Below are 12,882 nucleotides of genomic sequence, written 5' to 3'. Positions count from 1 at the left end.
GTTGGCCGTGAGCGGGAATCGAACTCGGGCCACCGGGTTTGTAGTGCAGTGCGTCAACTGCTACACTTTTTCTCCCCACCCACACACACGTGCGTATAAACACATACACGCATGAAAACAGCAATTGGTGAATTGCAAATACAAACGGTAGACCTTAGAGCACGATGGAACCATAACACGTGAAATATATAATCGTACAAAGGATAAATGCTATGTACTGATTTATCACAAACTAAATAATTGACTCCTGGAACAAATGATGTCCAAGATACGGAAGATGTTCGAGATGTCAAACCTGAAGGGGTAACCACTGCCCTTCATAGTACGGTAGGGTCCGCACTTAACGCGTGGTGTTCACACAACGCATTTTCGCTATAATGCGGTACTTCAATTCGGGAACACTTTTCGCACGTGCACCGTTAAAATGCAGAACAAGCCCATTATAATGCAGAACATGCATCATTACTGTTTAACGCGGAGTGTGCACCATTATAAAACAGAACACGGACCATTATAACGTGGTTTCTGAGCAGTCGATGACAAACTACTTTCTTGAGCTGCGCATCTGAGCATGACAGTGATACAGTACTAGGAATGGTACAGTAACAGGACGGTGTACCCTCACTTATTTGTCCCGCTATCTCACTGTTTATGCGTACATTGTATCTGGCCACACTTTATCGTTGCATCATTTATTGGGAATTAGTTTTGGTTTAACGTGTTTTTTTTATAAAAACGCGGCACTTTTCAGGAACGCGTCTAGGAATTTCTGGAGAGCAAGGGAAAGTTCCCGGAACAGATGGAATAACTTAATATCATCCCAGAAACAGGACTGCATGTTAGATCGATATTGGCATACCTATGTAAGATGCTTTGAATATAGGCCCATTCAGTTATCAAACATAAAGAAACTGTTCATGGGCATCACAAGAACAAGCCGTTTTTTTAATAGATTTTTCTACCATTTATCACAAACATATTCGTCATCAGATTCAATAAAAGTCAAGTGAATATCAAATACCATGAAGCGTGGCTTTTGTGGATGATGAAAGGGCATTTAAATCGTGGGAAACTGATGACGTCATTCAAGTGCCCATAAACTAAGGCCTTAACAAAAATAATCAATAGCCCTTAATAAATGTGGAACAAATACGAGGAAAATGCATGATGTAACAAACTACAAATTAGGCAAGGAGATCCGCTCTCGCCCAGGTCCCTCATATCAACATATTTTTTTAGAATCATATCGGAGAAATTACATAAATGGTGACAGGATCGATCGACCACCTCAGATTCTCCACCTATAGCCGTTATAACAACTATCAACAATTAACTATGGGAAATCAATGGCGGGAAGTTTGAAAAACAACTGCGAACATTTTCAGAACCGCTACGCACACGGCGCCAACTGTCGCCAGGCACAGCTCCACTAACTCCAGCGGAGTCGGTATCCCGTAGGTCACGTGCCCACTCTGCGAGACGTCTGTTTGGGCGATTTCTAGCATCTTCTAAATTAAAGTTGTTGTTCTCTGTGGCTGCCCCTGCCGTCGTGAGGTTCGTCACCTGCTCTGCGAGGGTCCACGCTCCCGGACGGCCCCACGGGTCCCCTCGCGTCCACCCCCACTGCCTCCAGCTTCTGCTGCTCCCTTGGCACTGCCACGTGGAATCAAACACAATGATGGTGGCGGCGGTGACAAAACAAACTCATCAATCTAACAAGTGTACAGACAAGGGTATATATCGTCCACTAGGAATACTGTAAAACAATGTTTAGGTCCATGCTCTTTCTGTTCAAGCAACAAATAAAACAGGCTGGTTTCAACTTCTTTGAGCCTCATCAGCAGAGTGTGACTTATTGTAATATAGTGCAGTAAATGTGACCACATCTAGCGGGGTATGCGCCCACGTCGAGGGGACTTCAAAGGGAGGAGACATTTTACTAGTTCTCGCGGTGGTAGGGGCCGTGGGGCAGTGAAGTACACGTACAGAGGACGTGGCGAAGTGTCATAGAATACACTTTGTCGAGAAGGAATGGCCAAGGCAGAGGTGACGAGGGTTTTATGTTTGGTCTTCTTCAATTTTTTTTTCCAATTGTGCTTTGAGGGTCACGGCATGAAACGAAGGATCCATCCGGAAGGTTTGCAAGAGAACAGCCCGCAATCACCGGGTATCAAATATTCTCTTCTCCGATCCCTTCAACTGACCTTTTTAATCCACACACGAGGAAGGACACTTTCCCACACACGCTGATATAAAACAAATGTTCATCAGCAGCACACGTAAGCTGTCAACGTCTCCCCAGTGCTGATGTTTAAACTGTGTTGTGTGTGTGCTGTATGTGCATGTTTCTCTGTGCGTGTGCATTATTACGACTTGTTTACCCAGGATAACTTCACTGAGTCTCAAGACCACTTTTCAGGAGGCCCCTGGCAAGTTTTTGCTGTAGGGGACAATGTTTTTGCCGTGTGTAATCCCAAATTAGTAATTTGCAGGTACTTTCTTGCATTAGGATGTTTCGCAAATACCAGTAACATTGTGTGTATTTAAGCTATCGGAAGAAACCCATGCAGAACAGGGGGAGAACATACAAATGCCCACATGTAAAGGCGCCCGAGTTGGGAATCTAACACAGGGGCTTCTTGATATGAGGCAAGAGTGCCACTATCGCACCACTACCTGGCCGGCTTCCCCATGTGTTAGTGTGCATGCACCGGGTTGGCCTTCACAGGTGCAAGCTAACAGCACTTGCCCCGCCAGCCTGTGTAGGCTACACAGGGGATCTTTGTCTTTGTATTTGTATTGAACGAACCGGGCGGAGGATTTTCTGGAATCGCCGGCTGCACGCCATCGATGCACAGCCAGTGAGCTGAGCGCAGCACAGAACACAGGGCGACACGTGTCCTCAAGGCCGGAACATGTTGCCTGTGCACTTCACACACAAGCTACTTCACCTGTGCATTCACAGCACACGCGTTCTGAAGGTATATCTACACACATACGATGCAACCCGATACTATACTATGTCTAGTTTGTTGTCCTTTCCCCGCACCTCTGATTAGCATGGTTGGCTATGTATGGTGCGAAAGAAGTTCAACATACATACATACATATCACCCAGACTTATGTGAATACACTTTTCAGGAAGCTGTATTTGTTCTGCACATAGCCATGGTCTGTGGACTACGAGATGAAGGCATCCCTATGCCGTCCAGATATTGCCACGCAATGCAACAATTAATCTCACCCCTGAACTCGAACGGATCTCGTAGGGCGGGGCGCAAATTACTACACTCCCACTCCCCTAGAAATACACACAAATACACGCGCACTCTCACACCTTCACACATGCTCACGCCTGAACATACACACGCACTCATACATTCAAACACACACGCAATCACACATAAAGACACATACACACTCACACCTTACACATACACAACCGCCATTCACCACTAAGTGGCGGTGACATCACCGCAGCGCTTGTGCCAGGCCATGTGCACTTTAAGACCATGTGAAGTGTCGAATGCCCGCTTGTGTGAGGTCATGGGATAGACCCAGGTGCCATGGCTTGACTGACTGAGGTGACTGTGCGATGCACCACCTGTGCCCCCTACTGTGCGAACCTGCTGTGTTTTAGCTACCGGGCGCTCCACTCGTTGTGAGCGTCGCTCCTCTGCCCTCCGTTGTTGCTGGAGGGTGACTGCCTCCAACTACCCAGTAGCGTCCTTCATGAGCCTCCTCCAGAGGCCAATCTTGACACCGCTGGTACCAGTTAATGGCAAGTCCACTCAGCTCCACATCTTCTTGTACCACATCATTCCATCTTTTCTCTAGCCCGTGTCACGCCCATTTTGCCCCCTCTATCCGCCCGAACAAAAGCTGTTTGGGCATGCGATGACTGGGCATGCGGGCTACAAGACCCAGTCAATGCAGCGTTGCCTGCTGGAGGAGCTCACCGATGGAACTGTATCCAGATATTGAGGATTTGTGAGCTCCTCACACAATCCAGCTTGGTTAAACCCAGGATGGATCGTAGGCAGGCCAGTCTGAATGTTTCTAACTCTCACACCCTGACACATGCACACACACACACACTTACGCATGCAAAGACTCACACCCTCACACTGATATGCACGCACTCACACACAAACACTCATCCACACACATGCAAACACTCATACGCACACACACTTCCTTCAATATTTGAGGCACAGCAGCGCCAGCAGGGTTAACCCCATCTTGCCCTATGATGATGTTTGAGCTGAGGGGTTTCCCCTCCCTGAAGACCTCACAAAAATGCTCAGCAAACCAGCAAACCTCTTCTTGGAGATCAGAGATCGGATTACCATTCTTTCTTTCAGGATGGTGATAGATGTGGTGTTGCAAGTTACACACAGTCACACCGTCACCCACTCTCACACCCTAACACACGTGCACACACTCACACATGCAAACACTCACACACTCTCACACCATGACACACACACGCACTCACACATTCAAAGACTCACACCCTAACACTCATATGTACGCACTCACACCCTCACACATACATGCACCACACTCACACATGCATTCATACGCGCACAAACATGCAAACACTCAACTGCAAACACACTTACATACAAACGCTCACACATGCATGCACTCACACCCTCACACGCACCTCTGATGGAGACTTGCAGGGGCACGCGAGGTAGCGGCGTACTGATGAGCTCGCTCAGACACAGCTCCTGTTCCGGAGCAAAGTAGACTTCTCGGCCACCTCCACTGGCGAAGCGGAACGGAGTGAACTCCTTGGACTCGAACCCATACAGGGGCTGCACTCACCCCAACAACAACAACACCACCGCTACAAATACAAAATCTATACCACTGTCAAGATCAACAACACTAACACAATTGAAGTCCGGAAATTGAGAAAAACTCATCACAATAGAAACATTAATGCAGCTGGAAACAAATGGAATAGCAGACAAGTGTGTAGCATTGCATATTCAAAAGCTCTCAGCCATATCCAGACCACCAACTCAACAGAAATGAACATGGGGCCATTTGCTTGTTTATATTACCACTACCAACAACACCAATAAGAACATCATAACCACTGCATCACAACCGATATTGGCACCATGGTGAAACCAGTCCAGAGTTCACTTCTACTGAATCAAAGCTGCTAAATTTGTGTACTCTTAGAAGGCCGTTGTGCCCATGGGTCGTGTATAAATGCATTTATTTTGTTACGTGAACAGACAGGTATAAGATGGAGACGAGTTTTCTGCTCACCTATTTTGTGATTTTACGTTCTCCACAATGACACAAATTATTATCATTTAATCATTAAAAACAATCAAAGGTAGCACCAGGGGGGGGCAGAGGTCTCACTTCCACATTCATCGTTTTCAATGAGAAGTCGAGGTCCCCTGTGCTCATCCGCCGCCGTTTGCTCGCTCGCGTGAACTTGGCCGCCTCCTGCAAAGACTCGAAAGCAAAATCATTTCGGTGACCCAGGTCACCTGGTTAAACAATATCAACTTGAAACGTGCATCACACGACCGTCAACACCGAGAAGGCCCCGAATGGCTGCTGGGGCAGTGCTGCTGCCAGGACTGCACGGAGACGGGATGAGCGGTCTCCACCACCGTTTCGCGATTCCCCACCGACCCCCACCCACAAACGCCCACAATTCATGATCCAGGGTCATGTCTCAATTCACCGATTATTTTAAATGCTATAATGCATAATATTGCTTGCCTGCAGTAGCTGCAAGGGATCGCATGACCTAATAACAAACAATGCATATTAATTTATGGTAATCCATTCATACACACGTGAAGAAATGCATGTATCATTGGCGTGAGGAAAGATGAAATGATGTATCAGGGATCATGGGTTGAGTTTACCTCCAACCTATACAGTGAGGGAAAAAAGTATTTGATCCCCTGCTGATTTTGTACGTTTGCCCACTGACAAAGAAATGATCAGTCTATAATTTTAATGGTAGGTTTATTTGAACAGTGAGAGACAGAATAACAACAACAAAATCCAGAAAAACGCATGTCAAAAATGTTATAAATTGATTTGCATTTTAATGAGGGAAATAAGTATTTGACCCCTCTGCAAAACATAACTTAGTACTTGGTGGCAAAACCCTTGTTGGCAATCACAGAGGTCAGACGTTTCTTGTAGTTGGCCACCAGGTTTGCACACATCTCAGGAGAAATTTTATCCCACTCCTCTTTGCAGATCTTCTCCAAGTCATTAAGGTTTCAAGGCTGACGTTTGGCAACACGAACCTTCAGCTCCCTCCACAGATTTTCTATGGGATTAAGGTCTGGAGACTGGCTAGGCCACTCCAGGACCTTAATGTGCTTCTTCTTGAGCCACTCCTTTGTTGCCTTGGCCGTGTGTTTTGGGTCATTGTCATGCTGGAATACCCATCCACGACCCATTTTCAATGTCCTGGCTGAGGGAAGGAGGTTCTCACCCAAGATTTGATGGTACATGGCCCCGTCCATCATCCCTTTGACGCGGTGAAGTTGTCCTGTCCCCTTAGCAGAAAAACACCCCCAAAGCATAATGTTTCCACCTACATGTTTGACAGTGAGGATGGTGTTCTTGGGGTCATAGGCAGCATTCCTCCACCTCCTCCAAACACGGCGAGTTGAGTTGATGACAAAGAGCTCCATTTTGGCCTCATCTGACCACAACACTTTCACCCAGTTGTCCTCTGAATCATTCAGATGTTCATTGGCAAACTTCAGACGGGCATGTATATGTGCTTTCTTGAGCATGGGGACCTTGCGGGCACTGCAGGATTTCAGTCCTTCACGGCGTAGTGTGTTACCAATTGTTTTCTTGGTGACTATGGTCCCAGCTGCCTTGAGATCATTGACAAGATCCTCCCGTGTAGTTCTGGGCTGATTCCTCACCGTTCTCATGATCATTGCAACTCCACGAGGTGAGATCTTGCATGGAGCCCCAGGCCGAGGGAGATTGACAGTTCTTTTGTGTTTCTTCCATTTGCGAATAATCGCACCAACTGTTGTCACCTTCTCACCAAGCTGCTTGGTAATGGTCTTGTAGCCCATTCCAGCCTTAAATTTCGATTTAAAGCTTTCGTGACTGCAATGATTCATCTTCTTTGGTTCTTTTGGTAAAGTCACGTAGAATGAGAATAAAATAATAAATTGATAAAATAAAATAACACAATAATATTCTCACGACATTTCGGCCACAACACAAGCGGCCTTCATCAGGTGAAGGGACGAAGGGACGAGACTGTCTGGTAGGACAGTGCTGTCCTACCAGACAGTCTCGTCCCTTCACCTGATGAAGGCCGCTTGTGTTGTGGCCGAAACGTCGTGAGAATATTATTGTGTTATTTTATTTTATCAATTTATTATTTTATTCTCATTCTACGTGACTTTACCGAAAGAACCAAAGAACATTCCAGCCTTGTGTAGGTCTACAATCTTGTCCCTGACATCCTTGGAGAGCTCTTTGGTCTTGACCAGGGTGGAGAGTTTGGAATCTGATTGAATGATTGCTTCTGTGGACAGGTGTCTTTTATACAGGTAACAAGCTGAAATTAGGAGCACTCCCTTTAAGAGTGTGCTCCTAATCTCAGCTCGTTACCTTATAAAAGACACCTGGGAGCCAGAAATCCCTCCTGAGATGTGTGCAAACCTGGTGGCCAACTACAAGAAATGTCTGACCTCTGTGATTGCCAACAAGGGTTTTGCCACCAAGTACTAAGTTATGTTTTGCAGAGGGGTCAAATACTTATTTCCCTCATTAAAATACAAATCAATTTATAACATTTTTAACATGCGTTTTTCCGGATTTTGTTGTTGTTATTCTGTCTCTCACTGTTCATATAAACCTACCATTAAAATTATAGACTGGTAATTTCTTTGTCAGTGGGCAAACGTACAAAATCAGCAGGGGATCAAATACTTATTTCCCTCACTGTATATCACAGGGCTTCTACACTGTAGCGGCGTCCGCTCCGGTTCATGTCGCTCTGAATGACGGCGCCGACACTCAAACCTGAATTATTTACCGAACCCAAAATCTTTCTGCTTTCGAGCCGCTCGCTCTCCCGCCAAGCCACCTGGCCAAACCTGAGTGGCGGCGGTGGAGACAGGAACACGCAGCACGCACTTCTAAACCACCGCCACCACTATTATCGCCGCCGCTAAACTATTTTTTATTTTACCAAGTAAGGCCCTCTAAGCTATATAGCTATTTTTCAGAAGCGACTTAGCTATGAATCATAACTCAACAAAGTGGCTTATCATCATGTGGACATTAATAGCAGCCAAATACTCGAAACACATGTTTCCAAAAACCGGAGGACCTGAAGAAAAATCCACGCGACCACAGGGCAGAAAATGCAAACTCCAAATATCCAGGCGTCGGGGTCGGAATAGAACCCACGACCTACTGTATACCAGGTGAGGTTGTTAACATGTCGCCACCGTGGCTACCCCCCCCCCCGCCCCCGCCCCAGACCTGCAGCAGCTGACGCAGGCGAAGGACAACGTTCTCCGCGAGTGTTTCGCACGCGTCGTCCACCAGTGGGAAGGCACCCACTGACTCGCCCATGAACCGCACAGAGTCCGCAGGCAGAGCCGTCGCCGGCGCCAGCTTCTTGGGCCGGGCCCTGCGGGAGGTGGACATGGCCGCGCGCCGTGTGTCCTCCCTCTCTGCCCACTCAGAGGAACAAACGATACCAGAGCCAGGGGCGATGAGGTTAAGTTAATAAATCACCGCGCCTCCTTCACTCACTGCAATTGACTCACCCTGAATGCACCGGATCTCAGAATATAAGCAGCGTTCAGTTTAGCGGAGATATTTTTTACTTCTTAAAAGGAAACCAACTATATATACTTGTCAACCAAGTTTTTTTTAATTGTCAATATGCATGACATCACATGTCATGTGAAAGTGGAAGATGACACTGGAAATAAACATGGAATACCAGGATAGCCAGCCAGACAACTGGACAGAGCGGGCGTGCTCAGTGGAGTATTGCCACCTCAACTGCCGATTCGACCGCCCCGAGACACCGGATGAGGGCCATCCGCATGAGCGCAAGACGCTGCCGCTGCTGAGCCTAGGCTCCAAATGACACAAGCATCATCTGGTCAACGTGCACCAGCCCGCAAGCGAGCGGAGCAAGTCCAACACGGGCATCGACGAGACAACAGGCATCAACATCACGGGCATCCTCCAGACCGGCGGCCTCACGCAGGCGCGTGCTCGTCACGCTAATGCGGTCCTGGACGTAACCATCCCAGCGGCCCCAGCCACCCCGTGCTTTTCCTCAATAACATGATCCTGGCACTTGGCATATCAATGGCGACGTTAAAGATCCAGTGACGATATTCGCAAGAGTAGGCCATTTTTGTGCCGACGCCACGATTCAAATTTGCCAAATTACAAAAATGATTGTCAAATTACAGTTGATAATCGATTATCCGGCGCACGATTATCCCGCTTCCAACATTATCTGGTGGTCCAGGGCTGATCCGGAAAAAACACTCCAGTCCAGCGATCGGCACCATGCGTGTGGAAAAAAAAAGTAGTTTTGCTTGATTTCAGTGCCAAATATTACATGCAGTATATTATACACTATATAAACTACTAAAACAATGAAAATACTGCACGTATATGTTTTCAAGACTAATAAAAAAGGAGAAACTATACAGTGCAATCCGGCAAGATTCGACGTTCGCCGGAGCAACGGTCTAAAGGATGCATCAGTCCAACGATCGTCAAACACATGTTACAGAAACAAGAGCATATGTACATCACCCAATGCAGAGTCTATGGGATTGGAGTGGTAAGTACGGTAGAGTAAATACAATGACTTTTTCAAGTAGGATATTTATTTTCGTCAAATTTGTATGTTTATTTATGAAAATGTCACATAGTAAACACGTTTAAAACACAAAAAACAACACCTAAAACATGCTATCTAAGAATATGCAAAAATAAGCTATTTTAATTGTGATTATTCGGCGTGTTTTCAAATCCAACCCCCCGCCCCCCAAAGCCGCTGGATAATTAATGATCTACTATACGTAGAATGAGAATAAAATAATAAATTGATAAAATAAAATAACACAATAATATTCTCACGACGTTTCGGCCACAACACAAGCGGCCTTCATCAGGTGATGAAGGGACGAGACTGTCTGGAGGACAGTGCTGTTGATTTCAGGACGAGACTGTCTGGAGGACAGTGCTGTCCTCCAGACAGTCTCGTCCCTTCACCTGATGAAGGCCGCTTGTGTTGTGGCCGAAACGTCGTGAGAATTTTATTGTGTTATTTTATTTTATCAATTTATTATTTTATTCTCATTCTACGTGACTATACCGAAAGAACCAAAGAAGATGAATCCTTGCAGTCACGAAAGCTTTAAATCGAAATCTACTATACGTACTCAATTGGGATCTCACACACACACAGCAATCATTGCCCCTTACTGGCAGACTAATACCCGAGGTCAATCTTGCAAATGAGGCTCCATCCTGGCCTCTTCTTGGATTCTCACCTGGTTACACAAACTCGACGTGAAACTTGATGTATATACCAGACTGCAAGTTTCGTCTCATCCACACTCTGTCCAACCACCCCACTGCGGGTCACAACAACACTCACCCACCCCCCGGCTCGTCGTTATCAGGGCGCTTTACACGTGATGACCGAATTACATAAAATCTCATTTCAAACGTGCAAGGGCACCCGAATGGCAGCTGTCCCTGTTGGTACAAGGGGGCTCAGGCATTAGGCTGCCGGTAGCGGATGTTTAACGTCCGGTGCGAAGCAGACGGTGAGCTTTTTTTATTTACACGCTTTTTAATAACTCACTCTGTCTGTCGTTGTATCCTCAATTCTTGTAACTCAATTTTAATCCACTTCCCAATGTGGTATCGACTGCAAACTTAGTATACTTATGTCTTACTGATGACAATACTATATTCTATTATTAATAATAAAAAATATATTTTTAAACATTATTTTTTATATGTCATGTTTCGGCTTGGGTCTAATTGTCCATGGTCAACTGACGTTGGCTGTAAATCACCACGGTCCCCTTACGTTGTGGCAAGCTTCGGGGCCACTTCCTGGAGTCGTGGAGTTCTTCCATTACTAGTACGGTACATTTCATTAAAGCGTGTTTTTAAAAAAGTTTTTTTAAAATATGACTTATTTATGATTAACAAACCCATCTTGATAACCGGAGCGTCCTTCTGGAATGGGACCACGAACCTCCAAGTAGCGAATGCGCTACCACTGGGCCATGTCACCGTATTATTGTTTTCCTGGGCATATAAATTTATGACTTAAAGCTTTCGTGACTGCAGGAATTCACATTCTTGGGTCTTTCGTTAAAGTCACGTCGGTTCAAATAACATAATCAAAAATAACAGATTTGATTATTTTCTTTGAACCTACGTGACTTTACCGAAAGACCCAAGAATATATTAATTTATGTTTGAAAAAAATATCTTACTTTAAATAAAAAATATTACATTTTATAGAGAATTAAATGGGGTTGCAAGACATCTGGACCACCCTGTACTGTACGACTGACTCATTTGGAATATAGCAAACATCGAACTTCTTCTGCAAATAAAACACACTTGGCAGGACCCTCCTGGAAACTAGTCATGACACTCGGTGAGGTTTTCCTGGCTAAACAAGCGTCGCAGTGACACCCACCCAAACACTCACTCAACCACTCACTCAACCACTCACTCAACCACTTACTCAACCACTCACTCAACCACTCACTCAACCACTCACTCAACCACACACCCAACCACTCACTCAACCACACACTCAACCACTCACTCAACCACTCACTCAACCACACACTCAACCACTCACTCAACCACTCACTCAACCACACACTCAACCACACACTCAACCACTCACTCAACCACACACTCAACCACTCACTCAACCACTCACTCAACCACTCACCCAACCACTCACCCAACCACACACTCAACCACTCACTCAACCACTCACTCAACCACACATTCAACCACTCACTCAACCACACACTCAACCACACACTCAACCACTTACTCAACCACTCACTCAACCACTTACTCAACCACTCACTCAACCACTCACCCAACCACACACCCAACCACTTACTCAACCACTCACTCAACCACTCACTTAACCACTTACTCAACCACTCACTCAACAACACACTCAACCACTTACTCAACCACTCACTCAACCACACACTCAACCACTCACTCAACCACACACTCAACCACACACTCAACCACTCACTCAACCACTCACTCAACCACACACTCAACCACTTACTCAACCACACACTCAACCACACACTCAACCACACTCAACCACTCACTCAACCACACACTCAACCACTCACTCAACCACACACTCAACCACACTCAACCACTCACCCAACCACTCACTCAACCACTCACTCAACCACTTACTCAACCACTCACTCAACCACACACTCCTCTATCTATGCACTGCAACACCATGGAATTATAAATCCCATCAGTTATTTTCACAACTTCCTACGACCTTGCTCGATTGAGAAAGCGAAAGAACTCTCACATGGCGCACGGGCGTTGTGGCCTTGTGGCTCTGTGACAAAACAAGGAACGGCATTAACGCTTGTCAGATGTCCATGCCGGTCGTGGGCTAAAGTACATCAGCCAGTAACGAAGCACACACACATTGGTGTGTACCGTTTAACGCACAGCCAGATATGACCACAAATTCACGGTTAAATCAGATGATGGATGTTCACGCAAGAGATAGGGCGTCCCCTAAGGAGACCATTAACAACCCGTTCTCTCTTATGA

At 46.0% G+C, this 12,882-nt stretch overlaps 1 protein-coding gene across 3 annotated transcripts in view; it reads right to left on the bottom strand.

Moving 5' to 3' along the window:
• LOC116938890 (transcription initiation factor TFIID subunit 6-like) overlaps nucleotides 1-12,882 on the bottom strand; it is a 31,247-nt gene that overhangs the window by 17,899 nt on the left and 466 nt on the right. For 2 of the 3 annotated variants that reach the window (XM_032946630.2, XM_076054405.1), the window contains exons 2-6: nucleotides 8,521-8,714; nucleotides 5,389-5,475; nucleotides 4,670-4,823; nucleotides 2,810-2,866; nucleotides 1,564-1,653 (exon numbers count right to left, since the gene is read on the bottom strand). In XM_032946630.2, the coding sequence (XP_032802521.1) occupies nucleotides 1,564-1,653; nucleotides 2,810-2,866; nucleotides 4,670-4,823; nucleotides 5,389-5,475; nucleotides 8,521-8,688 (556 nt within the window). In that variant the 5' untranslated portion in view covers nucleotides 8,689-8,714. Of the gene's footprint in view, nucleotides 1-1,563; nucleotides 1,654-2,809; nucleotides 2,867-4,669; nucleotides 4,824-5,388; nucleotides 5,476-8,520; nucleotides 8,722-12,882 lie in introns of all 3 variants that reach the window. The other variant, XM_076054419.1, reaches the window with a different exon arrangement.

The sequence above is a fragment of the Petromyzon marinus genome, chromosome 4, assembly GCF_048934315.1.
Source record: "Petromyzon marinus isolate PM22_M1 ecotype Great Lakes invasive population chromosome 4, UKy_Petmar_22M1.pri1.0, whole genome shotgun sequence".
Lineage (NCBI taxonomy): Eukaryota > Metazoa > Chordata > Hyperoartia > Petromyzontiformes > Petromyzontidae > Petromyzon > Petromyzon marinus.
Note: the sequence above shows the minus strand (reverse complement) of the source record. Positions and strands in the feature narration are given on the sequence as shown.